Source organism: Myripristis murdjan, chromosome 20, assembly GCF_902150065.1.
Source record: "Myripristis murdjan chromosome 20, fMyrMur1.1, whole genome shotgun sequence".
Lineage (NCBI taxonomy): Eukaryota > Metazoa > Chordata > Actinopteri > Holocentriformes > Holocentridae > Myripristis > Myripristis murdjan.
The window spans coordinates 8,806,248-8,832,922 of record NC_043999.1 but is presented as its reverse complement, the minus strand read 5'-3'; the positions used below and the strand labels follow the sequence as shown (position 1 = coordinate 8,832,922).

General features: G+C 40.4%; 2 protein-coding genes across 4 annotated transcripts in view; both read right to left on the bottom strand.

Annotated features, from left to right (window-relative positions):
• Window positions 1-1,752: 1,752 nt before the first annotated feature.
• gad2 (glutamate decarboxylase 2) lies at window positions 1,753-20,369 on the bottom strand. The gene is made up of 16 exons (XM_030079243.1): window positions 19,440-20,369; window positions 19,048-19,110; window positions 18,751-18,891; window positions 17,649-17,882; window positions 16,192-16,282; window positions 15,170-15,282; window positions 14,523-14,638; window positions 13,797-13,876; window positions 13,648-13,702; window positions 13,285-13,401; window positions 11,795-11,859; window positions 11,621-11,699; window positions 11,360-11,509; window positions 10,223-10,330; window positions 8,438-8,527; window positions 1,753-5,475 (listed from the first exon to the last, which is right to left on the bottom strand). The coding sequence occupies exons 1-16, from the start codon at window positions 19,513-19,515 to the stop codon at window positions 5,302-5,304; spliced, it is 1,752 nt and encodes a 583-aa protein (XP_029935103.1). The 5' UTR covers window positions 19,516-20,369; the 3' UTR covers window positions 1,753-5,301.
• Window positions 20,370-22,956: 2,587 nt separating this feature from the next.
• The window catches only part of myo3a (myosin IIIA), a 66,866-nt gene continuing 63,147 nt past the window's right edge, over window positions 22,957-26,675 (bottom strand). For all 3 annotated transcript variants that reach the window (XM_030078974.1, XM_030078972.1, XM_030078973.1), the window contains 2 exons: window positions 25,064-25,342; window positions 22,957-23,996 (listed from right to left, as the gene is read on the bottom strand). In XM_030078974.1, the coding sequence (XP_029934834.1) occupies window positions 23,882-23,996; window positions 25,064-25,342 (394 nt within the window). In that variant the 3' untranslated portion in view covers window positions 22,957-23,881. The remainder of the gene's footprint in view (window positions 23,997-25,063; window positions 25,343-26,675) is intronic.

The window sequence follows — 26,675 nt, the reverse complement described above, 5'->3', positions numbered from 1 at the left end:
GCTCTGGCCATTCAGGTTTCATTCAGGCAGTGAGATTATTTCAGCCTTCAGAACAGCTCTGCCTCCATAAATAAATAAATATATTTAACTATATAGCAGCCACTGCACTGTCCTATCATGCAAACATCACCTATTTGGCACTTGAGCAGGCTAAACTAACCCAAAACAGCGTTTGTACAAGTATGAGTTATGGCCCTTGTAATTACATTAAATACCCATGTAACTGTGGGAGGGCGGGGCAGAGTAACAAATTGCAACATGGCAGCCATGACCTTACAGCAGTCGGACCAGGGAGTTATGGTTCATTGGATGGACATGAGCTATGGCTGCCAGCTAGACTCCATGCTGAAACAATGTCTACAGAAAGTGAAACAGCTTTAAAGTATGAAGCTGAAAACATGCAGAATAGCCCTTTTTTTATACGCTCTTTCTTTTAGTGTCAAGGCTCAGGGATCTATTGTGGACCTGATAATGTGAATACACTCAAGCCGCTCAAACCGAAGACAGTTTAATAAATAGCTGAAGTCAGCCACTACTATATCACGTTTGTGATGTTTAAGCCATACATGTTGCTTGACTGCCTTAAGTCAGAGCCAGCTGATAATGTGCTCTCCAAATGTTTAGTATAACCCGTATATCTCACTGTCATATCAGGGTTTTTGCCATTCAAATAAATAAATAAGAGGACTCTCTGCCGTGAAGCGAGCCAAGTTTTTGTCAGGGAGAGATGGCAGTGTTTCCCATGTGACAGCTTCCTGTCTCTCTAATGTAAATTATTCTATTTTTCTGTACAGGCGAATGAGGGAAGGATGAGGTAAACCATCTGGGAGCCTTACACACAGTGTAGGATGTCGACATCTTCTTTTTGCCTGCTCTTTCATCTATTCCTGGACTTGAAAGGGTGCCCTAATCAGAAGTGATTGCGAGGATGACTTAAAAATAACACAAGTCGATGAGACAATAAAGGAAAGACATGTTTTCTGCTTGCCAAAATTCCAGGCACATTTGCAGTGCATGTTTTTGTCTGGCAATATTTGCAGGTTTAAGAGGGTAAAAAAAAAAAAAAAAAATCACTCTCTATTGTTCCTTGTGAACTAAAATGTGGGGTAGCAGTGCCATCTAGAGAACAGGTAGTAGCCTAACAGTGACTGTGCTTGCTTTTAAAAATAAAATCACATTTCTTAAGCTGTAAGACAGGAGAATAATTTATTTTCATTCTGGCTTTTTCCAGCTATTAAATATTGCCCTGCACAGTCAGCCATGGGTACAGTCAATAATCCACTAATATAGCATTTTGGATCTTGAAACCCAGCCATGCCACAGTGTGATTATAACCTCTGATGTGCGGTATAGCAGTTTCACTTTATCATTTTTTTAGAGACACTGAAATCATATAATCACCAAACACGTTGGAAACAGGATTACATAAGCATGAACACTGCAAAATAGATGAGATTTTGGGTTGGAGTGTAAGCCCTGGCATGTAGTGCCACTTCTCATGTTCCCACTTTGCTGTTCAAGGGCTTTCTCACTCGTTTATGTAACTGTGTCCACTTTGTGTTTTTAATGCAGCAGTGTGTTTTCCCCTCAGGTTCGAGTGTGTTATGAGACAGAGATGACTTATGGCCTGATGTTTAGCCCACAGTGGAAAAGCACATTGGAAATTGCAAAGATGACTGTGTGAAGCATTGCTGTTGTGTCTGGAAGCAAACGAAAAAATTAATTAATTAAAAAAAAGAGGAAAAGACATGATTTGTTTTTCTGTTGGCAATAATATTTATTTGTATTTCCCCAAGAGTAACATATAGTTCAGGACAAATGAATGTTTGAGAGAAGCTAGCACAATAGTTTGCAGATTATTTGATCCAGAATTGTACCATATTTAGTGAAAATGAACTGCACTCTGAGAAGAAGGGATTTTATTTGTACTCATAAACAGCATTTCCTGTTAAAAAGAAACCAGTGCATGTTTTCCTTACTTTACTGCATTGTTAAAGACTAAGAATAAGTATACTTTGGACTAGTTTTTGGATAACTAAACGTATTAAACATGGACCTAGTCATTCTTTTTCTCATACATCCTATAGAGTCAAGGGCCCCACGAGATCTGATTGTTGCAATCATTTGGCGAGACAAAGTCCGAGCACTATGACACAAGTCAACATTCGCTCTCAGACACACAAACAGAACAACAGCGGGTAGCCAAGAAAGTGTAGAGGAAAGCGTTAGGATACATTGTTGGATACATTGTTGCTACTAGAGAGCTAAGCTAAAGAGAAAGAGAGAAAGGTCGTATATGCGCAGAGCAGAGAGGAGCGTTCAGAGAGACATGCTTGGGGACTACACACATATAGATATAGTACTCTACGTTCTGAGCTGCGACAGACTTCAAGCAGAAGAGAGAGACAGAGGATAGAGATAGTCAGATATAGCGCAGAGAAGATTATAATGCTAGGCAAGGTTAGCATGCTTGCAGCACAAGAAACTTTACAAGAAGCCAAAGACACACAGATCACATGTAAAGGCTATAGCGACAGTGCACTAACCTAAAGCTAAGCTATTCATTGAGACACTAAAGCTAATTACAGGAGCTACATATACTGTATATACTGTGTATATAATATAGATATATATAGATATATGTATGTATAAATAGATATATAGGAGATTGTATATCAAACAAGCTGGAGAGGCAAGGCATTGCATGCACATGCAAAGGAAGCAAATCTAGCAGCAGCAGCAAGAGAAACAAAATGTCTGGCTTTCCAAGACTACCACAGTGAGATTCCTTTGTGGCGTTGTCGCCGATGTTGTTTGTGTCACAGTGTGCATGCCAGTTTGGATTGATTTGAACAGAGTAGAGATAGGGCCAACAGCAGACACAGCATCCGAGGAAGCATTTTTGTAAAATCTCTTTCAAGCGGGTATACTATTCTCTGTCAGGTTGTACGACTGTTAAACAAGAAGCTTTATAATATCTACAAACTGTAAAAGATTTCCAAAATTAAACCAGATACTTTCATTTTCCAAGAGACCCTTGAATCACATTCATACCAATGACTCTCAGTTGGTTACATTTTCTGCGTGGATTTTTTTTTTTTTTAACATCAACGTATTAACAACCATTGGACATTGCACATTATTAGGTCATGTGTATACTCTAAAGTGCACAACCCCCCGCCCCCCCTTGGAGGAAAACAAGACAATACTGGCAATTGATACTAAGGCAACACAGTTACAAACACACTAAGGTACACGTTGGCACATACTGTCAAGTATCACTTGTGCACAAAAAACACAGGGCTTCAGAGTCAAAATGGCTTTGCATATTCATGTGAAATCCAAACACCACAGTCTTATGTCTCAGACAGGTAAGACTAAATATGTCAAGGTGAAATCTGTCAGTTTCTTAAACCGTGAGTTTAAAGCCAGTCCCTGAAACACATTTTCTTTGAAATAGCTATTATAGTCACAAACCAAGTCAAGTATCCGACATACATACACACACACAAGGAAAAGCCTTTTGGACTAACAGGATGAAAATACAGGTAATCTATATTGGATAGAGAAAATATGAATAAATTTACTTCACAAATAGTCTCTGGTTATATGTCTTATATACACGTATGTATACACAAAGATATGTACTTAGGACATCTTGAAGTTCTATTTACAATCTATGATCAAAAGTGATTGTACACTGACCAACCATGTTGAGCAAATTGTGCTTTTCTAACTTGTTTCTAATGAAAATGCTACAGAACCTCTGCTTGGCAAATCAGGGTTCACATCCCATCAACTAACCCGCCAAAGCATTTTGTTATCTATTTATTTATTTTTTTTATCATTATTATTATTTTCCTAACTACTGTGCGTTTTGTTAAACTGTCCGGAAACTTGATCATCTTTAACTATTGTACACTTGAAATCACTGTTTCTATTCATATTTTGCAGGGCACACAGATTGGACCCATAGTCAAATATTGCTTGTGAATGAATAAAGAAGAGACTTCAATTGCAATGCTAAGGAATGCTCCTCCTCCCCCTATGATTTAGTGCAAGTGATGTCAGGTATACAGTAGCTGCAAATCTGGTGAAGTGCCTATGCTCAAACAAAACACCATTATTGCCAACCCCCCCGCCCCCTTTCCCACTTTCTCAAGATCCTGGATCTTTCATTAAGTGCTCATCTAAAAACAATAATGTCATTGACAACGCGTCCTCTTAACCCTTCTCCAAGTCTGCTATTGTAAGTAAGAGGTTTCCATCCACTAAATTCTCCAGGTTGCCTCATATCAGCCTATAGGCGAACTTCTACCACTTTCATACTGTAAATTATAGCATGTGGCACGCTCAGCACAGCTAAATATACAGCTGGGATGGAAATGGTCCCCATTTTGATATGTGCATTGGCTGTTGACATCAAACAAAATGGGTTTAACAAGCCTATTTTGTCTTAAATACACTAGAAAAGACTGAGACAGAGCGTTATAGGTAATAACAATCTTAAATTAGCATCACAAACTGCAGGTCATCCTGTCAAAGGGCATTTTTTTGATGCAAGTGGACAGACTCGCCTGCATAAAGACTTCAGAAAATAACAAACTACCATGATTTGACCTTGTTTGTTGTGTCATTTTGATGGAAATCATGTCCTCCCGCAACTAGGCACTTTTCCTCATCTCCGTTTTCTTTCACTTTTTGGGAAACATTTCCAGATATTATGGCCTATTAGAGTTGGGATACTTACTTAACATGTGCTGGTACTGCTGTAATTTGCCATCCTGCGAGAATTTTGTCCAGAATCACTGCTTGAAGTATGTGCAGATGTAAAGGCAGTTGATTGAGCTGAGGTAAGGTGAAGTGCTTTTTTCCCCCCCTTTAAACTATAAGTAAGTTTAAAATGTAGGTTACAATAGAACACAACCACATTTGGCACTTAACAACATATTCGGCAAATGAGTATGATTAAAAAATAAACTCTTCCTCATCAACCTATTGCACAAGCATTTCATATCACAAAAATACATATAAAGTTACATCACTTACACTACTCTACACTAGGAAAGGCAGACAGAAGCACTTTTACATAGCTTCGGACCAAGGTGGCCCACGGCAAAGCTACAATACATAATATATGGATATATCTGTATATCTTTTTTTTCTCAAATATACTTTTTAATATGTGACTTTGGAGGAAAGAGAGAGAGAGAGAGAAAAAAAAATAGATTACCAGTACATTCACGACAAACATTTCATCCGTCTAGGGGGAAAGTACAGGAGGTTTTGGTGAGATGAGTCTTATAGGTCTTGGCCAAGTCGTTCAATCTCCTCAATAAGAAAGTCGATGTCCTCGAAGGTAGCAGCGGGATTTGATATCACCATGCGGAAAAAGTTGACCTTGTCCCCTTGCGGTTGGTAGCTGACCATGGTCGTCCCGTACTCCATCATCCTGGCTTTTATCACTGGGGCCACCTGCCAAAGCCAAACACTCACATTACTATAATACTGTTTCCCTTGACTGGCATGAAGGGAAAAAAAAGCATAGGCCTACAGAAAAGCACCAAAGTCACCCAAAAGCAATCTATTTTATATCATGTACTCACCCCAGTTGTCTTTTTTTTTTTTTTTTTTTGGACACTGGAGAAGGAAGGTTTCAAAAACTACAGCCCTTTACACAAAAACATCCTTTTCAAATTCCTCGCTCATCATAATTGACTTGAAGTTGGAGGTGGATCTTTAATTAAGTGAACGTGCAAAGCCAGTCATGCACAGCTGCTCGTGCATGAGGCATTTTTTTTTGGAAGTGCTTTTTTATTTACCACTGATTTTTACTGTAATTACACTGGTTTAGGACATACTGAACGTATGAATGGTGGCTCAAGACTTGGGTTACACTGCATGGAGAGTTTGGGACTTTGAAACGGACTTTTCTTATCCTCCATTCAGGTCCATGCAAACAGAAATGGCAACACTGTTTGTAACCTTCATTCTCTGTGAGGCATGCAATTCAAAGAGACATTCAAGACAGCTCAGGGTCGGTACATGATGCTAAACAGGCAGCCTTTACGGGAATGTTCACACCAAGCAGTTTATTCCAAGTATAGAGTGTTTAAGGTTTTAGTTCAGGTTGTTTGACAAGGTGAGGATATTTCCTCTCAAACCCAGGTGGTACCCAACCACAGCACCAAGATGCCTAGAAATACATGTCTCAGTCCTCTTTGAATTACCAGGAAAGAAAAGGAAAGAAAAACTCAAAATGCAATGCTTTATTAGTATAAAAAGATGGACCTAGACAGAGTTAAGATGAGGTGAAACGTCTCCTCAGTGCAGGGGTTCAGTAACAAATTGTAAAGTAAATTATGGGGGGAAAAAAGCACAAATAAATCAGTTGTGCTCAGCTAAAGTCACAGAGACTGGAATCAGATTTGTTATGACTGTTTGAATGCCATTACACTGCATATTCTTTTTTTTTTTTTTTTTGCATCTTTTACTCTGGAAAAGTGTCTATAATCTAATCATCGTTTCTTGTTTCACTGTAATAAGTCACATTGCTTTTCCCACATCGCTGCAGTCCTGGTGCATACAGCCCGTTGCCTCCCCAACCCTGCTGACCCACAAACGCAGCTCACATCAGCTAAAAGTGGCACCAACAGGACACGCAGCACTTTGACTGCTGCTGGAAGTTGAGAGGTTATCTTCTGGGATAAAGGAGTGACATTCTTTCTTGTGTGTGTGTGTGTGTGTGTGTGTGTGTGTGTGTTTTGATGGCAGTGTGAACTCTGTCCTTTGATGAGCTGTGCGAGATCCAGTCACAAGCTTGAAAGTCTCACTCCTTTTTACAGCTCACATCAGACAATTAGACCTCCTTTTAGAGGACGAAACATTTCACAGGGAAATCTGGGCCCATGTACTGGAGAACAGGATAATGATCATTTTAGTGTGTGATACTCTCTCCACTTTTCGCCGCTTTTAGCTCTAACGAATATGACAAGATACTGTAAGAAGAGGAAAAAATTTGAAATGATAAATTACCATATTTACTGTATTTTTGTGATCCCCATTGAACTTGAGGATATGCATGTAAGATTCAGAAACTAGTTTACTGAGGCTAAACTTCAGCTTAAAGGCTTAAGTTAGCAGTGACTGAAATAACCTCGGGGTCCGCCATAATCTTGCAAGAATTCTTATACATCTGGGGATATTAAGTTGAAGAATTATAAGAAACTTCCAAAACTCCACTAACTCCTCTAGGCACAGATATGAAAAGAGATCTATCTTTCCTCCAGTAGTGCTCACCTTCATTTTTGTGTGGATTAAACTAAACAATACAGCATTCGGTTTCAGTGCTGATTGTACAAGCGGGGCTGGCAGGGTTGGTGGTGTAAAGGTCTATGTAGACGCTCACAGAGGCCACACTGCTTTGCTTCGCACTATAAGCTGCTCCACAGTTTCTCATCACGTCGTAATTACAGTCATTCCTCTTAAATCTGTTGCAGGTGTCCTGTTGTAACTGGCAAGCCCACAATTTCAGTAAAATAATAAATCAGCAGCTGCAGATTTCTCTTCAAATCAGCCCTTCCAGTTTTTTTGTTTTTTTTTTTGGTGTCCAGCCTGCCTTTAATGTGATACAAACAGAAATTGAAAAGGGTTTCTCCAAATTGTGCCCTCCTCTCTTTTTGATTGATTGATTGAGATCTTTATTTCGAACACAAACAGCAGTAAATCAAACAAAACAAAATAATAATCAATACTAAATAAAGGTAAAAAAAAAAAAAAGGTCCAAAATAAAGTAAGATAAAGAAAAATAAAATAATATCTCTCCCTCTCAGGATTCCTTCTCATGCAAAACGGGCAACATTACGTCATCCTTCAATCACAACGTCAAAGTCAAAGTGCGGAAAAGAGCAAGCTGGCTAAACACTCAGCCCGGTGAAGCGTGTCCACTGTGCTTTTCAATCAAACTTTGCCAAACGAAAGGAAAGCTCATCATCTGATGTGCTGTGACAAAGATGGCAGCGATTTATGGCTGTTGGTTTTAGGGAGAAAGGGAGGACACACACACAGAGAGAGAGAGAGAGAGAGAGAGAGACAGGGAGCGCTCTTTGTATGGTTGGCACGCACACCATCTGTTTGTCCTAATTGTCAATTAGTAGGCCCCTGCTGCTGTGGGCTGCTCTGAATGGCTGCCACAGTAGCAGTCTCCTTGTCCCGAGCCTGAATAGCCTCACTCGCCACCAATACACACTCACTCGCCATAAATCTGGCCTATGATACCCCACAGACAATTTTTTCAACAGCAGTTTTGTTCCTAATGAGGAGGACATGTGATGGCTAAACTGGATGTGAATGTCAGGCTTGTAGGGCAGATGAAAGGTGCGGTGAAAGGTGCGATGGGTAGACTGAATAGCCAGGGCGCTCGTGTCCGCTCACCCACCTTGTGCAAGCGTTTCTTTTTCTCCTCTTTGTCCTCCAGGTAGCGAATCCCCGGAGGAAGGTACCAGAAGCAGACGTTGGTGTGCTGAGGCTGCGGGACAACAACGGACAGGTGAACAGGGGATTGAACAATTTCTTAAGGCTGGAATAGTTGCTCAAGAGCAAAACTCGTGCATACATAAACATATTTTAAGAGGGACACTCTAATAGAGATTCGATTTGATTCACAATTCATGAGTTAGCAATTCAATTTAAGAATGATTTTTATTTTTTGGACTGATTCGAAATTTGAGTCAACAATTTGATTCATTATCTTAATTTCATAATATATCCATTAATATCCATTAAATAAACATCCATTAACATCAGACTATCATGAGATGAGAGAATTACTAATACATCATTTATTCAAAAAATAGTCACAAAAAGTTTCAATTCGTAGTATCAAATCAATGTTACAATCATTTGCTGCTACAATGTTTCTGCTGTTTACACTGTTTATTCTGTTTTATCTATTTATTCTTTCTTGCACTCATTATTATTTAGCTCTTGTTTTTTTACGCACTAGTTATATAGATTATATTTTAATTATTTAAACTGCCCCACAATTCCATCCCTGTTGTAATCCGGAAGAAAAGCAACGACATTTCGTTGCAAAAAACTCACTGCTGTGTTTTTTTGTGCAATGACAATAAAGAAAGTCTAAGTGTAAGTCTAATGAGTGACAAAGCAAAGCATTTTGTAATGATTCAAGCCAGTTCACTGTATCAATTTTGCAGATTTATGCAGTTGAAACTACAAAATCTATGATCAGTGCATAGATGCAATGATTGAACTGTTACACCCTGTAACTGTATATGCACATGGTACAAAGTGTACCAGGGATCCATTAATGACACTTCAGAGTAAAATATGCCAAAAGTAGTCATGCCCCATCCATTAATCAACCCAGATTGGATTCTGCCAGAAAACAAGCTATTCACATCTTGATAAGGAAATCCATTTGCCGACCGAGTCCTCAGACAGGTAGGCTGGCTCATTCACAGATAAACACTATGCCTGGAAGCCTCTCACAGCTCTATTTTTTGGCATCAGATGCCCTGCTACAGACAGGCCTGCCTTTTTGCTAGCGGAAAAGCATTCATTATAGCAACAGCTGACTAGTCATGCACACCAGCCTCATTTATACAGCTGGGCTGGTTCAGGGCTCGTATGTTTGACATCAGATTGATGTAATGGCTCTCTGGGAGGCCAAGCCAGCTGAACACCTGGGCCGATGCCCAGAGGACTCGGCTTTCTCCTGTCACTCTCTGGGCTATGGAGCTCTCAGCCTTTGTGGTTCAGCGGGGAAACAATAAGCTGTGAAACACTGAAGACCTTTCACTTCGAATGACTCTGGGTGTCCAAGCGCTCCTTTCATAAATGAGTTTTTAGCTCAATAACCCCATCACAACCACATATGTTTTTGTTGTTACACTTTTTCTCAGAGGGGGATATTTCAGAAGCCATTCTATTCAAATGCATATGAGCAATTACAGCCCATTATGCTATTCATTAGACATAATAGCAGCACATTATACTGACAGCTAGAGTAAAAAATGGCATTCATCCAACAAAAAGCAATAGCACACTGCTTGCCAGTCTAGTCAACCATAAATGACACTGAATATGTCAAGGAAAAAGATATTAGAGAGTCATGTTAGCTACTGTTTTCTGACTATGTGACTTGGGTTAATGATCCATGTACAGTATTTTTCAACAGAGTAAAAGTTAAATGTAGACTTACTTTTCCGTCAAAGACCATTTCATATCCTTCTCTGTCCTTGATCTTGTTGTACAGGTACTCTGACAGCTCTAGACACTTGTCAATCTGAGCTTCAAACCCAATGGTGCCCTGCCAGGGAAAAGATTAAAATCTGTTAGCGCTGAGAAATTCATGTTAGAGACAAAAGTCAGGACAAAGCAGAGGACATGTTGTGATTGCAAACCAAAGCTGTTTTTCTGTATTAGTGGCTACCTGTGTATAAACAGGAAAAGACTGCAACCAGCCATTTGTTATGTTGGAAAACTGGAGAAAAATGTAATGAATCTGCATTTATTTCAGTTCCAAACAACTAAACGTGGCTAATGTCAACCAATTTGTTGGCAGCTATACACTGAATCAAACGCCACCCGACAAGGCCTCTTTTGGAGAAATTTAAAAATCTAAAGTGGGTGTGGCCTTGGAGGAAGTGGGTGTGGTCCAATCAGCTTGAGGAGTTAATATATTGTTCCTCAGCCAAAACAAACCTTGTGCCAAAATTTTGTGGTTGGGAATCCATTGGGAAATAATGTGACTCCCTCTCTCCCCCGCAATTATTTTTTGAAAATTTCTGATTAATTAGACAGTCAGAATGGAGAGAAATGGGAAAGACAGAGAAGAGAGAGGGGACGTGAACCCAGGCAGCTGTGTCTTAGCTTTAATATCGAAACAAGTCAAATCCTGCCACACCTTTTTCGACTAAACAGCCTGAAAAGTTTGTCAGGTCTTCTGCGGCCCATGAAATACTTTACAATCTCAGGTAAATCCTGGTAGTAGCCTGTTTGATTTTCTTTAACGATGGCAAAGTGTCATTCAGTTCCAATAAAACTTTAACACTGCCTCTTGAACTGATATTTGTTTGGTTGAAAGAGAAAAATGTTTGAAATGAACTTCCCTGTTGGTTTCCACTGTGGCACTGCATTACAAAACTGACTGAAGTTCATTGAAGTTCACCTGTGAGTCTGCAGAGGCAATAACTTCTCTGACCAGGACTGAGCACACAGCCTAACATCAGGTTTAGGTTATCGCCACAAAACTCTGCTTGCCTCACATGGTCACTTTGTAAATCTAAGAGATGGGTGCAATAAGGAGTAGTCACTCTGCAGTCAGTGCTGTCCATACCTTGGCTCTCCACATGAGCCACAGCTTGAAGATGTCCACATGGCGTCCACACTGCAGGGCTTTGTCTCCAGTATCGTAGGACAGGTCGTAGTGTTTATCCTGCTGGAACAGGTAGCAGGCATGCATCTGGTTGCAGTTCTGCATGAGACCCTGTTGAGAAACCAGATCATAAGAAGTTACAGTTTCATGACAATGAGTTACCACAATAACACAATACAGACATGCATGAGACTGGAGTGCTGTAAGTGGAATGAGGCCTACCTCCTCTCGGACCAGCAATGCAGAACACTGCAGTGGGACTGACATCATTTTATGTGGGTTCCATGTTACTGAATTGGCCCTGGGGTTAGCAATAAAAATCATGCACCATTATTTCTAATGCTGCTCAACTTCCAATGCTTCTCAGTTTGTGTCCATACAATTGATGGCACTTGCCTGTCAACTCCATCCAGCTTCCACCTGTGTCTCCTGGACATGAGAAGACTTCCTCCCCATGCTCCCTGCAAGCAGAGCCCAGTTTTAATCAGACATGTTAGTCACAGAACCGTGGCTGCAGGCTAATGGGTCATTTTGTACTGCACCGAGACAATGGAGTATCAGCTGGGGTTAAATGCATCTTACACCTCAATGAAAACAGTGTCTCCATGTAAACTCAAGTCCATCAAGTCTCTTATCCATCATGTTGGCTGTTTTTTTTGCGATTTTTTTTTTTTAACACAGCAGCCCTATGCATGAGAAATGAATGTGTTACATGCCCACTTTACATTACATTTAACTTGTATTTGAATTAAAATGAATTTTAGCCTAATATAGCAGTTTGTCAGTACTGACATTATTAACATCTCCACTGTAATGGAGATTCCTCCATAGTAACAGCTACACATAAACTGTAAAACCTGTAAAGAAACGTATTTTCCTTGGTCATTTTCTGTATTCACTGAATTGTAAAATTACTAATTTAAATGCATTAATGAATCTCGGAGTTTTTCTGCTATTGAATATGTGTGATGTATGGACCTGCCCTACAGAGCTGCTAATGCTAAAATAATTTCATTAGTGTGGGTTTCAGTGAAGAATTTTAAAGCCCCTGATGGTCTGCACGCTGTTTCAGAAGCTTTCCTGACAGGAGGATAATTCTGAGGTAAGCACCGAAACCTTGCAGTTGGCTGTATTTAAGGGCGCTGAATACTTTTACAAAATATCGGCTATCAGTCCAGCCCGAGTGCAAACAGCTTACTCAGATGTATTTACAGGCTTCGCTGGATTTCTCAGCCTCTTTCATCATGACTGATTCATAATGCTCACCACAGCGTGTTAAGAAGGCCATCAAACACAGCGTGACACAGCGTGCGTGAGGAGCCACCCGCACAAAAGCACATACACCAGCAAATGCAGCAGGTGCCAAAATACAGTGGGATATTGTTGTTGTTTTTGTTGTTGTTTTTCATCCCGACTAGTTGAGAAATGATGGGCAAGGCCGTTTATGTCTCTTAATAGAGGTGTCCCCCTGTCAGGTCTAAATCACCTTCATTAATAGATAGAGTTCTCTCAGTGAGAGGGTCCATGATGGCGAAGTCAGGGGAGGGGATGATTTACAGCCTCTGCTCCAGTTTTTCTAATCTCCTGTGTTAGATAGGAAATGGCTAGCTCCTATCTAGGTCAACCGAAAGCAGCGGAGGCGAGACAGCTATAATACATTTGTCAAACTCGCTGGTAAGCTCTGTGTTCCTGTGTACTCCTCTGCTAAAACTGGCATGAGGAAAGAGACTTTGGATCACACACGTGTAAGGTAATAGCTGGATTTTAAAGTGGGTTACGGGATTTAATGAAACACGTATGCAGATTTCACCAGCGCACGATAAGATGGGCTACAAGCTCAGTGATTACAATCCTGTAGACTCCATGCAAAACTAATTTTTACTCACGTCCACATGCATCCAGATGTTGTACTTTTTGCAGACATCAGAGATGGCAATGAGAGGGTCAAAGGCTCCGTACACCGTTGTGCCGGCAGTGGCGCTCACAAAGAAAGGCACAAAGCCCTGTGCAAACACAAACAACATAATCACGACACATATAGTTCTTGTCTTTCATTTGCAGTAATATTACACAGCCTTCATGTTACCGCACTCACTGATGCAGCTATAATGGCACTGTTGTGTTGCCAGATCCATATCACATTTCCTTACTATTCCCATGGTTTCGGTAGAGTGGATACAATATAGTCAGTGCTGTATGGAGTAATATCTATTGGTTTATTGCAGAGCTATTAATGGGTATCATAGTACCTTCTGTTTAGCCTCCAGTATTCTCCTCTCAAGGTCAGATGGGATCAATTTACCACTGTAAAGGTATAAAAGAAAGTTGCTTGCATAATTTCTCAATTTATATATTGACATCTAATGCTTTTCATTCCAGTTTTATAGGTCGACTGTACCTTTCATCTGCTTTGATGCAGATGACGCTCTCTGTCCCAATGCCAAGGGCTGCCGCACCTTTTTTGATTGAGAAATGGCTCTGAAAGATAATGGAAGAAGAGAGAAATCACATTCAAATGTCTGAAAGGTGCCAGGATGGTTCACTTTTAAGCCTGATCCCTATTTTTAAGGCTTGACTCCTCTGTATTAGCGAGACAGAGCAGGGAAAATGAGAAAATACACTGCAAAACTTCAAAATCAGTTTTCAGTGTGAAAAGTCTGTATGTTGTTTAGTGGATTTTGCTCAGAGCATTTTTCATAAGTCTTGAAAATCTGCAGGAGGTGGTAAACATCCTGACAGACAAAGTCACCTTGTGTCTAACGCACACAAAGTCGGCTGTATATCAGTTCATCATCATATCAGAGACAGGACAGCTGGAATTGCTGCAAGATGCCTACAACTAATAAATAAATCTAACAGCCTTTTTTGCAAAATATATCCAGAAACTTCATGAATTTATTTAGACATTAAGAAATATCTTATTCTTGCATAAAGAGTACAAAACCTTTAAAATGTGTTTAATGCAAATGCTGTATTTGATCCAGCCATACACATGTTCCCTATCAGTGAGGGGATCAATCACTTACAAATGAAAAAGCAACAAAACATTAACCAGCTGAACTGAAACAAAATAAGCAGTCTTTCAAAAGTAAAATGAGGCTAATGGAAGTTTAGATTCGCCTACATGTTCGGATGTGAAGGCCACCAGTCGAGGAACAGATGACATTCCTTTCTCCTTCACTTCAGGGAACATCTTGAAGCGGGCCAGCAGCATGGCATACATATTAGAAATAGCACCACCTAGAGGACAGACAGGACGCTCACCCCCTCAGTGATTTACCATCAGTCACTGTCACCTGCATGTCACTCCACATCACAGGTGAAAACTGCAATGCTAGGCCTCTTACTGACACAAAGTGCATGTTTAAAATGGATAAACAAAACAAATCCTTTGTTTTTCACACACCGTATCAGCATAAATTACATAATCTGAACCTGAGATGACACAGCATATAAAATCACATTAATGCAATGGCTCACAGGCCACAATGTCCACGTCTCACTATGCCATCCCACTGCTAGAGAATCTCATCTTGGCAGACTTCTTTGCCATCACTTTCTACAATTATTGTTCCTCCTCACATGTCAGGGCAGAAGCGCATGGGAGAAATTAAAAGACTGGGAGGGATGAAGTCCGAAAGAGAAAATTATTTTATGCTAATCGGCTGTGAACCGAGTTCCATTTAAATCATCAAAATGCAAATTGACACGTTACAAGATTCCATTTTCTGCGAAACAGAGGGGTGTGGGTGATTGGCGTCACCTACATACCAGGAGAGAAAATGCCATCCCCTCGCCCGTCCGGCCAGCCAATGATCTCCCTCATCTTCTTCAGAGTGACGTATTCCAGCAGCACAAAGACAGGCGCCACCTCATAGGTGAACCTGCGTTACACAAGGGGCATCACATGGTCCAGGTTACACAAATGTGGTGCCACATGCCCACAGAAGAGGGGGAAACGGTGTGCCATGACTCATCACGACAAAATGGCCTGTGGTCCCACACAGAATTTTTATTTTCCCTGCGGTTTTGAGTGGTTTCAGGATGCATTTAAGCTCTTCCAGAGGGAATAAAATCCAAAGAGGAAACACAACTTTAACATTGTAGAATTGCATCATCTTTGACCTTTGCATTTAAAACTATAAAAATGGATTACACAGCAAACTGAACTTGAATTTCTAAGGGCAGCATGGTCTTACTTTAAATTGACGATTTTGAACACATTAATTACACAGCATATTAACTTTCTGTTTACATCCTTTTCCCCTAAACTTGACTATCGTGTCTATTCTTCACAAGCACAACACTCCCATCCTTCCTGCTGCAGAATTCAATTGAATCCCTTCTGCACCCCCTGAAATATGCTTTAATTAATACATGCCTTTGATTTACAGAAACTGCAGTGATTTTAGAAGCTGGTGTCAACAGAAAGCGCATACAGTTGCCAAGCCTGACTCTTGCAGAGTTTATCACCCACAACACACACTAAAATTAGCCTAAGATTAGTCTGAATTTAATTTCAGAGCTAATTTTCTCCCCTTGAATCCCCATGGGGATAGGAGGTGTGTGTGTGTATGTGTGTGTAGCAGGGGAAGCAGAAGGGGGAGGGAGGGGGGTCAGCCTTTCATTTCAACCTTTTCATTTGCCATGATTGACTGAAAAAAAAAAAAAAAAAAGCCGCTATCAGCCTGTGCAGACGCGGGGCAGAATGCATATGAATGGACCGGAAATGGGGTTCATTGTCATTATCATTATCATCATTTAAATCATGATGAAGCAGGCCACATACTTACATATTGGTGTTGGCGGTGGATGTTAGCCAATCCGCTGCCAGACCAACCATGTCTAATCCTGTAGAGAGCTGATTGAAGTACCTGGGGTGGGCTGAATGGGGAAAAGGAGCAAGGGAGAGGGGAAATGGTATGAGATGGCTGCAGTTTAGCACCCCGTTTGGTGCAAAGAAAACTGAAACGCTGCTGCATGTTTTTATGATGACTCCAAGTTGGCTTTGTGTAAATGTCAGACGCTGCTATTAGACTCAAAACTCCTTTTAATTACAGGGCAACAAGGCAGCTGCAGTGATTTTATAATCATCTTGAGAAATATTCAAAATATTTTATGTGACAGGGATGACTGAGGATATGGTGGATGGTAAACACACTCAAAATCAATTAAACCCTTCTCTTATGACAAAATCAATAATATACTGTACATCATGCAATTGCTGTAAGGAAACAAGGTGAAAACACAATGTTTTTTTTTTTTTTTTGAAAATGTGATGGATAAATTTGATTTGATTTGTGTATCATTGGGATTCTGATGTCTTATGTCATTTAAATGAAATTGACGTCACACTTCAATGCACGTTTTAATTTTGCATTCGCGTTTATTGCCCATATAGGCCTATAATAAAGCCTTATCATCGTGCAAACTGGTTAGAAAATATTCTCCCCTATTGTTGTTAGGGGGGAAACAGATTATGTCCATCTTGCGGAGAATTTACTGCCCAGTGTCTCCGTCAGGGGAGAGTAATGGAGTTGGCCTGGTGATTATTATTATCTCCTACACGGTTAACCAGATTTACTGCATCATCGTGTTTACCGGTCAAGTGGCACCGGGTAACGAGGATGATTTTCAGGTGATGTATTGTTGCCATCATTCAATCTGTGAAGCACACCTTTTTTTCTTTTTGTAAATGTTTGCAATTGGATTTCTAGAGGAATGCCTAACGAAATATATCCTTACAGTGTCCCTATAGGTGTGAGTTTGTATTTTCGGATTTCCCCCCCAATCTTTTATATATAAATAAATAAATAAATAAATAAATAAATATGGCCTTCATTTTTCCATGGATTTTTATTTTTATTTTTGGTTTAATTCTTGACCTAACAGTTGAAGGACATTTGAATTTTTTTTTTTCTGGATTATCTGTACGCTTCTAAATTTTATTATAGGGTGATTAGGTCTTTTTTGTAAGGGATTAAGCGTCCGATTGAATTTGGAAATGATTATGTGGCAAAGAAGGACAGCAGGCCGAAAATTAGGCCTACTCAAGAAGAACCGAGAGGTTATGTGCAGCTTGCCAAAGAAAGGAGATAAAATATGACTACGTTTTATGGCCTATAATTTTGCAAAAACAAGAAAGATTTCGCACACATAGAAAGGATCTCGTTTTCTTTTACAGTGAGAAAACACACACAACACACACACTATAGAAGGGCAGAGGAGGGTGGGGGCCATCCAAGCTTACCTGTTTTGATCGCATATTTCAGAGTAGCACGACAGCTGATCAAGATATCATCCAGAGTGGCCGGGTCGTCCTGCAGCTCCCAGTTGTTCCTCTGAAGCAATTCATTTGGATAGTGAAAATCAATAACTTTCGTATCCCTGTCGAAAGACTCCACGATGTAGGCCAGTAAAATATCCACAACTTCCTGCAGGAAGGTCATTGTTTTGGTGTCACCATCCAGTGCAGGGAGCAGGTCTGCAAAATAACCAGGGGAGACAATTCAACATTTTGCCTTGTGATTTTACGCAAGGATTTAACATGGACTTGGTTGGTAGTAAACGATTTCTTCTTTAGAAAGCTGTTTTTGAATGCATCATTAGGCCTATAAAATAAAGCCATAAGTCTAGTTTTGCATTAAACGTATTCTATATGCCCAAATATATGGATAAACCAGCAGAAAAGGGTGCTGGCGATTCTTTTTACTTTAAAAAGGCCATAATAACTGAGTGGCATCATCCGCGAAGCTCCACACCTCAAAACAACAGATTTTTCTGAAGGTGACCCCTTCAAAATACTACATCGCTGGAAAAAAAAAAAAAAAAAGAAAAAAAGGAAAAAGAGAGAAAGTCTATCACATCAAATCATTTAGTCTAACATTTAAATAAAGACTTAAACAAAGATTTGATCAAAACTCTGAAAAAATTGAAAAAAATCTTCCATATATATATATATATATATATGTAAGACAATTCAATTTATTTTGAATGCAATTTGCTGAGGTTCACATTCTGTCTGTCTCAATGTCAGCAGCTTGAAAAAAGCAGAATAAGGCATGTTAGCCCAAAAGGTTCAAGAAAATGACTAACTAACTAACTAACTAACTAAATAAATAAATCTTTAAACAGGTCAGTTTGCATTAGCGCCGCGTGTAATGATGTCACGCATCGTCCGATTTTTATTTGCCCGTAAAAAAAAAAAAAAAAAAAAAAAATCTTAAATATAAGATGCATTTTTGGCAGTGGATAAATGAGGATATAGCCTGGGGCAAGGCCGGGCTTCGACTTTTAGGTAGTGAAGGTATTTGATAAAGATGAAAAAACAGGTTTATGACGTGGTTTTATACCTGTTGAATAGAGATCGGAGAAAACCACGGCAGCTTTAGGGCAGCTGCAGGGTTTGTTGCAGCCGCAGCTCCCAGCCGCTGTCTCCGCCTGCTTGACGGACGGCTCGGCCGGTTTCTCCACTTCCCCAACATTGAGCAGAGCTTGGCACATCACAAACAGCCGTAAAAAAAACACGAGACATCCATTGAACTTAACTGACAGCAACAAGGCCACGCCATAAATATAATGCACGAAAATAATGGCATATATCATCTACAGTACCCCTCCCTCACCCCCTCCAGTCTGAACCAACGTACCACATAATTTCGATCCAATGCCTCCGGATAATTTTTGGGCCGCCGCCTGGCACCAAGCCCTGGCTGGAAGAGAGAGGTGATAAATCAAATCAGGATGAATAGTGCTTCAGGTTCACAGCCCAACTTTAGAATAAGAAGCCTGAGACACTACAAGCACCGTGCAACTTGGAGTAAAACACTCCCTAGGCTGATTTTTGTCTCTTGCAGCGTAAAATAATAACAATAATAAAAGGGGGCAAAGCATCGAGTGAATACAGCAGGCCTGCAGCAGGAGATGACAATGTGCCACCAGAAAATGCAGGGCACGGGGCTAAAACAAAGCACCGGCAACGACAATTAATGCGTCTCGTCCGTCAGAGGTGGTTTGAAGACAAAAAAAAAGAGACACTCACGCGTACTGGGGCTCTGGCTGCCGACATTGTCCCCCGCATTATCTCCGCCAAGAGACCAGAAACCGTGTGATGCCATTGTAGCCGATAGTTAGGAGCTGAAGGAGAGACGGAGAGCGACAGAGCCCATCCAAACACGACGAGTGGGAGCTGTTCAAAGCTGTGGTGCTGAATCTGCCCAGACCTCTCCGACTGCTCACAATCCAGCCGTGCATCCGACACACGCTCTTACAGAAAAGCCCTAAAAAATACAACGACCCGTTTCTAGCAGGCAAAAACGAAAAAAATTACAAAAACAAAAAACAAAAAAAGGTGTCCCCGTTGCTTTTGCAGGCGTCCACAGGTGCATGAAGCAGCGTCTTCTCGGAGAAATCCGCAAACACTTGACTTACCCGGCGCACTCTGTCAGCGCTTCCACGCAAAGCGCAGCCACCCGCTCCTGCGCCTCATAGAAATTGGAAATAGAGGACAGTGCCGGGCAGAGTCTAAGTTCAGAGCGCAGAGGTCTATGGAGAGAAGTGGGGAATTTAAATATAGCCTGCTACATTTCAGATTAAAATTATAAAACAAACAAACAAAAACTAAAATGAACCGGCAACAGGAGGGACTGGAAAGTGCGCAGACAGCTGTATGTTAGAGCTGCTGGTAAATATGCGCCACACAAGCCATCCCTAATTGCATCTAACCTAAATTTTCACGTCACCAAAGAAATCCCATCGTGATTCACTTCAGGTCATGACGAGCTGGTTTGCGTCGTGCGTCGTGACTCCATATACATCCCCAAACATTTGTACCCTCTGCGCTCAGCGTGCAATCTGCTGAAAACTTAACCCTCCCTCCCCGCGAGGAGACACTGAATGCCAGCTAATTCATCTGCCCAGCAATTGCAGACCTACTTCTTGGCGACTGGCTGCTATAATTGTCCGCCTCCGGTAGAGGAAACACTGGGGCGGCGAGGAGGCTTGGTTAAAAGAAGTTCGCATCATGAGTCCCTCCTCTCTCCGGTGATGCTGGGGGTCGTTACTAAAAAAAAAAAAAAAAAAAAAAAAAAAAAAAAAAAAAAAAAGTAGTACATTACTCGGCACTTACGTCAAAAAAATAAGAGGCCTGATACTTTATTTATTACACCCAGGAAGAATAATTTGCTCTACAACTCGTTACTTTGCTTTTCTGTTGCATTCTAATCATTTCCTCTAATTAACTAGGCCTACTTTGATTGATACATTATAAATCAAAGGGTGCATTGTGTTTTTATTATTATTTTGCATGAAAAGAAATCAATTTGAATGCAATTTGTCATCTCAACCTGCATCAATTCATTATGGAAAACTGACGTTTAATAAACTGCATTTTTGGATGAACACCTTTCTGATAAAGTAAGATGACAAACAAAATCAAGAAGGAACTGTTCATATCTTGTATTGGGTAGCTTATTATTGAAATGATGATGGCAGCTCCCTATAAGCTACATTACGCGTTACAGACTGACGCTTTACCATCCAGCACTGTGTCTCTCTGCTTCGTCTCTCCTGTCATTTCGATCCATGAATGAGAGCAGACGGACCCTGAGGCCATCATATCTAGACCAAACCTCATATATGTTATGATTTATGCATGCATGGGCCCAAATCAGCTGGTGTCCAAAGGCAAAACGGACTGATGAAAATAAACTGAACGAAACCAGGATTTACCAAACACTATTCTTATATTAGTGTTTTTTATTCTTGAGTTTATGATGAATTTACCATGTTTTATGGTATTGTAAATTCATAACATCTTATTAATATTCCTATAATAGTTCCTACATGGAGTCAAAACTATAATGGCCATCATGCATTATATGGTATCCGTAGTTCTTTGTTTTTATTCTGCACAGTCCTCAGTATGGGCGCATGGTTGCCTTTTTTTTTTTTTTTTTTTTTTTTTTTTTTTTTTTTGGTAGGGAACAAAAATGATAAAACAGCTGACCATCGCACATGAGCCCTTGCAAATAAATAGTTCCCTCTTATGGCTGTTTATAGGTTTAACTCTTAAGTAAAAGGTACCAGAAACCAACACTGGACCATGCAGGATGCTGGTTGCTGTCTGCGTGATTTTTCTGGCTTTTGTGGCCGTATGTTGTCGTTTTTGTGCCAGTGTGTGCAGCCAGCGCACTATTTGCGACCCACTGCCAACCCCTGTGGGTGTATCTCCTTTAAATGTCACATAAAGGTCATAGGTTGACTCTCACAAAATGTTTAAGGCAATATGGAAGTGTACACGAGGAGAAATCCGCAAGGTTATTGTGATTACAACATGATCCAGCAGCCTGCAGTCACATGGCATCTGGGAGTCAAGTCTAGCACAAATTCAGCAAACACAGACAAACAGCCAGGGTGTGATGACTTCTTCAGCAGTTGATGGATTGCTTTGAATATTATTGTATACACTCACACACACCTAGCCCAGTGTTTGCTGCAGGAGTTTTCTTTTGAAAATGAAATAAGGGGTTGAAATGGGATTGGATAGCTTCTCCTCAAGAACTGACACCATGCTGAAGTGAAAAGCAAGCTCTGTTATTTGGCAGAGTTGATCCTTTTCTCAAAACCCAAATCAGACATTTTGTTAGTCATCAGGGAGAATGACAGTGGAGCAGTTTTGGAAGAAAAACTGGAATCTCCTTGCTACAACCCAAAGATAAAGTCAAAGCATGTGTATAATATCAAATGAGTAGATTTTTGCCCCCGAAGCAAAATGAAGGGTGTGACATTATGTATGTTTTTGTTCTCAACATTTACACGCAGGCCATTTCTATTTGTCCGCTATCCAGAACCCTCTAAAGACTTAAATTGAATCTTTAGCCATTATCTATCATTATGGCATTTATGTTGTTAGGTGTGTGTGAAATGATTGCAACCTGGCTATGGAGCACTAACGTGAGCTCAGTTTTATCATTTCCATTTGCACATGCATGGAAAAAGCAGCTGATTCCATGTATGGTTTGGCTGATGTGGCTTTTTTTTTTTGTTTGTTTGTTTTTGGAGACCAGAACCAACGCTGATATTTTTCAACCAAGCTGCATATAGCTAAACTTCAACATCATCAAACCAGTCCATTTTCATTCCAAAATATGTTTTACAAATCCAAGTATTCAGTGTTTCTCCCATGATTTCATTGTTGTCGGAGTGGCACAGCCTCTGAAACAACATGGGGAACTAAAACTTGACATTGAAACTGAGACTAATTCGGTTCTTTGAGGTGACACAGGGTGAGGTGAACCAAAATGTCATGTATTTAACCACAACCTTCCTCTATGCAAGAATTTTTCAGTACAGCAATGATACGTATTGTGTTTTAGCAAACGCATCCAAGGTAGTGGAAGATATGAAGCTACACCATGGGTAAATCTAAAGAGATCGGTGGATTGGAGATGTGTAAAGAAGTATAACTGTGGTATTATTTATCATTTTAAAATTATCACATGTCAAATGCAGGTAGTCCAATGGCAGACACAGTACCAAAAATAAGAATTAAAACAGACAAGGATTCTGATGAGTTATATATTTAAATGGACAACATGGAGATATTGAAATTTCAGCAATAAAAGAATGAGCACTTCTTACAACAGGATACAGCATAAGAGACACTGTGGCCGAAGGCTGAAGCTCTTTTTTCTGCAAACAAAACTGCAAAGTCTTCAAGTGTGAGAACACGGCCTGGAATGATCAAGTTCTGTTAGTGTATTTACACATGATCTACAGATATTATAAAATTATATTTGAGGTTTAAATGGATATGCTCAATCTCAAAGAGAATATAAGACCAAAAAACTCCAGCAAAATTAATTTGATTACTCAAAGCCACAGAAATCAAAACAGTGAATGACCAAAATTATCACTGACTGGATTACATGTTACATAAATAAAACCCTCATTTACAGCCTTAATTTTTGCTGTTTGTGCCAAGGCAATCTGCTAGGCACCTAATCCTCTTCAAGTTACACCCCAAACAAAAAAATAAGACCACAAAACGAATGCAAGTGAGCTGAACAGCACATAAAATCTTTACAAAAGAGTAAAAGGGAGGAACATTTATTATTTACAGTTGTACTTGACTTGAGTGTAATGCGCTGAATATAGAGGAGTTAGCCTGGTAGTGACTCATGTAGTACTTACTCATATAGTGACTTATGACTCATCTCTGCAGTATAGCCTACAATGCAGTGCTTCAATAATGTCTCCAAAACACCAAATGACAGTATCTGCATTTTATCTCACTTAACAACTTCAAAAAAACTATTGTAGAAGCTATTATGGATTGTATACTCTATGCATTTATGTGCTTCTTATCATTGTATATCATGATATGAATTGTCATGATGACTTCTACATGGTGTGCGTGATGCCTCTGATTTTGCCAGATTATACGTGTGCTGGTCCAAAGCGGCCAAAAGTCCAGTCATGTGCTCAGTACTGTTTGATGAGCCTTCGTCGCTGGGAGGTCTTCCTCAGTAGATGTCTGTAGTCGTACGGGTTATCCTCGGTGCGACTCTCCGTAGAGGGCATTCTGGGAACGGAGCGCCTGCCAACACAACACAGGAGATAAACTGAAGCTCGCCAAGGAGGGGAAGCAAAGCCGAGAAACGAAAAGAATGGGAAGAAGGTGAGAAAGAAAAGATGAAAAGATTCATGTTCGAAGGAAAGTTTTCGTATATATTATTTACCTTCAACAACAGACATTTATTATCTGTAACAAGCTGTCCTATGTAGCAGCCAAACAGAAATAGGTGCAACAAATTCAATTCATATGTGGATTTCTAACTTTCCATGTTTATGTGGTTAGAATGTCAAACAGAGGTGTGGTAATTTTGAAAAAAAGACAAGTGGATCATCAGTAAACACAGGAATATCAATGTAAAACTTAAATGCTTTTTTTTCTTTTTCCTCTTTCTGTGATATGATCTACAAGGAAATTGTATAGTGGTTGTTTTGGGAAGGGTTTGGTGTATCTGATTGGAACTGAATGTGTCACATGACTTCCTGAAATGGCATTTAACAAATCGAGTACCTATGTTGAATTGAGCGCAAACCTGAGGAAGGGTATGCACATTATTTGCTCTGGATGTCTTAAAATCTAAAAATTAAAATTAAAAAAATTGAAAGACTAAGTGCATCTCGTCGAATACTTTTTTTTTGTGAGGTGATTTGTTATTTATGGATGTTGCCTCTTCAATAGATGGCTGTGTAATATATATTGCAGTGGAATATTTCAAAATCTATTTGATGGATCACCATGAATTTTGGTGACACCTTTCATGCTAGTCCACCCAAATGGCCACAGAAACGTGTCCATTTGGGTGACTCCATGACCCAGCAGCGCCACCAGCAGGCCAAAATGTTGTAACACTGGTAGTGGTTGATTGTGAGAGTTGAAAATTTGGCTAGAGGATCAAACCTGGAAATTTGGGTGACTCAGTAACCTTCCCTCTAATACCACCAAGCAAGACCATTTGTTAGAAATAATTTGTTTGTTACTGTTCCAGGAATCATATGTGTGACATTTCAGTCATGGGACAGTTTCTCTGACCAGGGAATCTGTCTTTATATACAACACATACTCATGTCAAGTCAAGTTCACTGATGACATACCTCTTCTCTTTGGGAGGTTTTGGAGGCTCCGGTTCAGAGATGGCCCTCTCTCTAGACTGCCTCCTGTCGGCAGCTGGTCTCCGCTCGGTTGACTGCCTTCTGTCCCGGGTCTGTCTCCTGTCCATGGATCGTCTCCTCTCCAAGGACTGTCTTCGCTCCACTGACTGCCTCCTCACAGGGGCGCTGGGGGCTATTTTATCACTCGATGCGGATGGAGCAGGCTTCTTCGGGGCCAGGCCCTGGTAGTACTGGTCATCTACATCAAGCAGCTTCCCTGGACTAAAGCACAAGCAGGACAGACAGAAAGATATTAAGAGGATGGAGTGGGTGACAAATCTGATTTCACTAAAATTGTGTTGCTGGCAGTGCTTTGATAGTGGTAACTTCTGTGAGATGACAAGGACAAGATTTTCACAGCAGGCCTTCAAGCTCAATTCAGAATTGCAGCCCTATTTTGTGGATGAGTATTCATATCTAGTCCAGGATGTGTCTCATATCTGATATCAATATGCACCGACAGCGTCAAAAATACAAGGCAGGGTAATAATAACTTGTCAGATTCATTTTTGTACCTATACTTCTTCTGCTTGTTTCCAACACATTTTGGTTACAGCATGTGCCTTTGAGTTTTGCTGAAACGAGGCGTCTCCTCAAATACCAATCAAGCTGACTATTTTCCTTTTCCCCACTGTTGTGTCTCGTGGTGCTGATTTACACATCGTCATGGTGATACTGACAAATTTCGCCTCAGGCAGCTAAGTACAACTCGCGTGCAGGCTGCATGTGTTGGGATCCAACTGTGCACACATATTCATGTACTCCATGTGGGAATGGGCAACAAATTTGAGTCAGTGCAGCGTTTTTGGAAACAATTGGGACACTTCCAGCTACAGTGTAAAGACAGCCAAAGTAAAGCAGGGATGGAATGGGCATTTTACACAATTTCATTTTAAAAAAATCTGATCACTATCCTCCTAGGATATCATGCTGGGGAAATCCTTTCATCTTGGCAAACTTCATTCCTTGCTAGTTCACTGAACCAGGGAATAGTGACATATCGAAGAGGGGAAAAAATAAAGGTGCATTATCCAAAGTGTATATCAGCCGAGCTCTGTATCTTTACCAGCTCTGGTCTCCTGTGATGAAGCTGAACCTGCGCTCTGACCTCATTGTAGAGGAGGGCGAGCGAAAAAAGAATTTCCCGCAGGGATCAATAAAGTATCACATAACATTACCATACGGGGACTACCGCTATTGGAAATCAGTGTCTTTGTAGCTGCAGCGCAATGACAACAGAGGTCTAAACAGTGTCTAGCAGTTTGCCAAAGGGAGCGTGTGAGCATAAAGTCCCACGATGTCATTCTAACAATGGGATGAGTTTGAGGCATGAGTGACATGACCTTATAACCTCACTTTCAGAGGCAATCGTCCTGGTGATTAATCATTGGCTCCCCTGCTCTTATGATAGACTGCAATAGACATTTCCTATCTATTTTGCTTTCGTTCTTTTTTCTTTTGTTTTTGAAAGACATCTCCAATTTTTTTTCCAGGCTTCTTGGCTGATTTTTGTAATTGAGACAGCAGTGGCCGTAGACACTCGAACTGCTTTTGC

Excerpts from the sequence above, each read along its gene's own strand:
- gad2 (XM_030079243.1), bottom strand. The coding sequence starts at position 19,515 with ATGGCATCACACGGTTTCTGGTCTCTTGGCGGAGATAATGCGGGGGAC. Across the intron at positions 19,111-19,439 it reads CAGCCAGAGCCCCAGTACGC|CCAGGGCTTGGTGCCAGGCG; the intron begins GTGAGTGTCTCT and ends TCTCTCTTCCAG. Across the intron at positions 13,877-14,522 it reads TGGCCTTCACATCCGAACAT|AGCCATTTCTCAATCAAAAA; the intron begins GTAGGCGAATCT and ends ATTATCTTTCAG.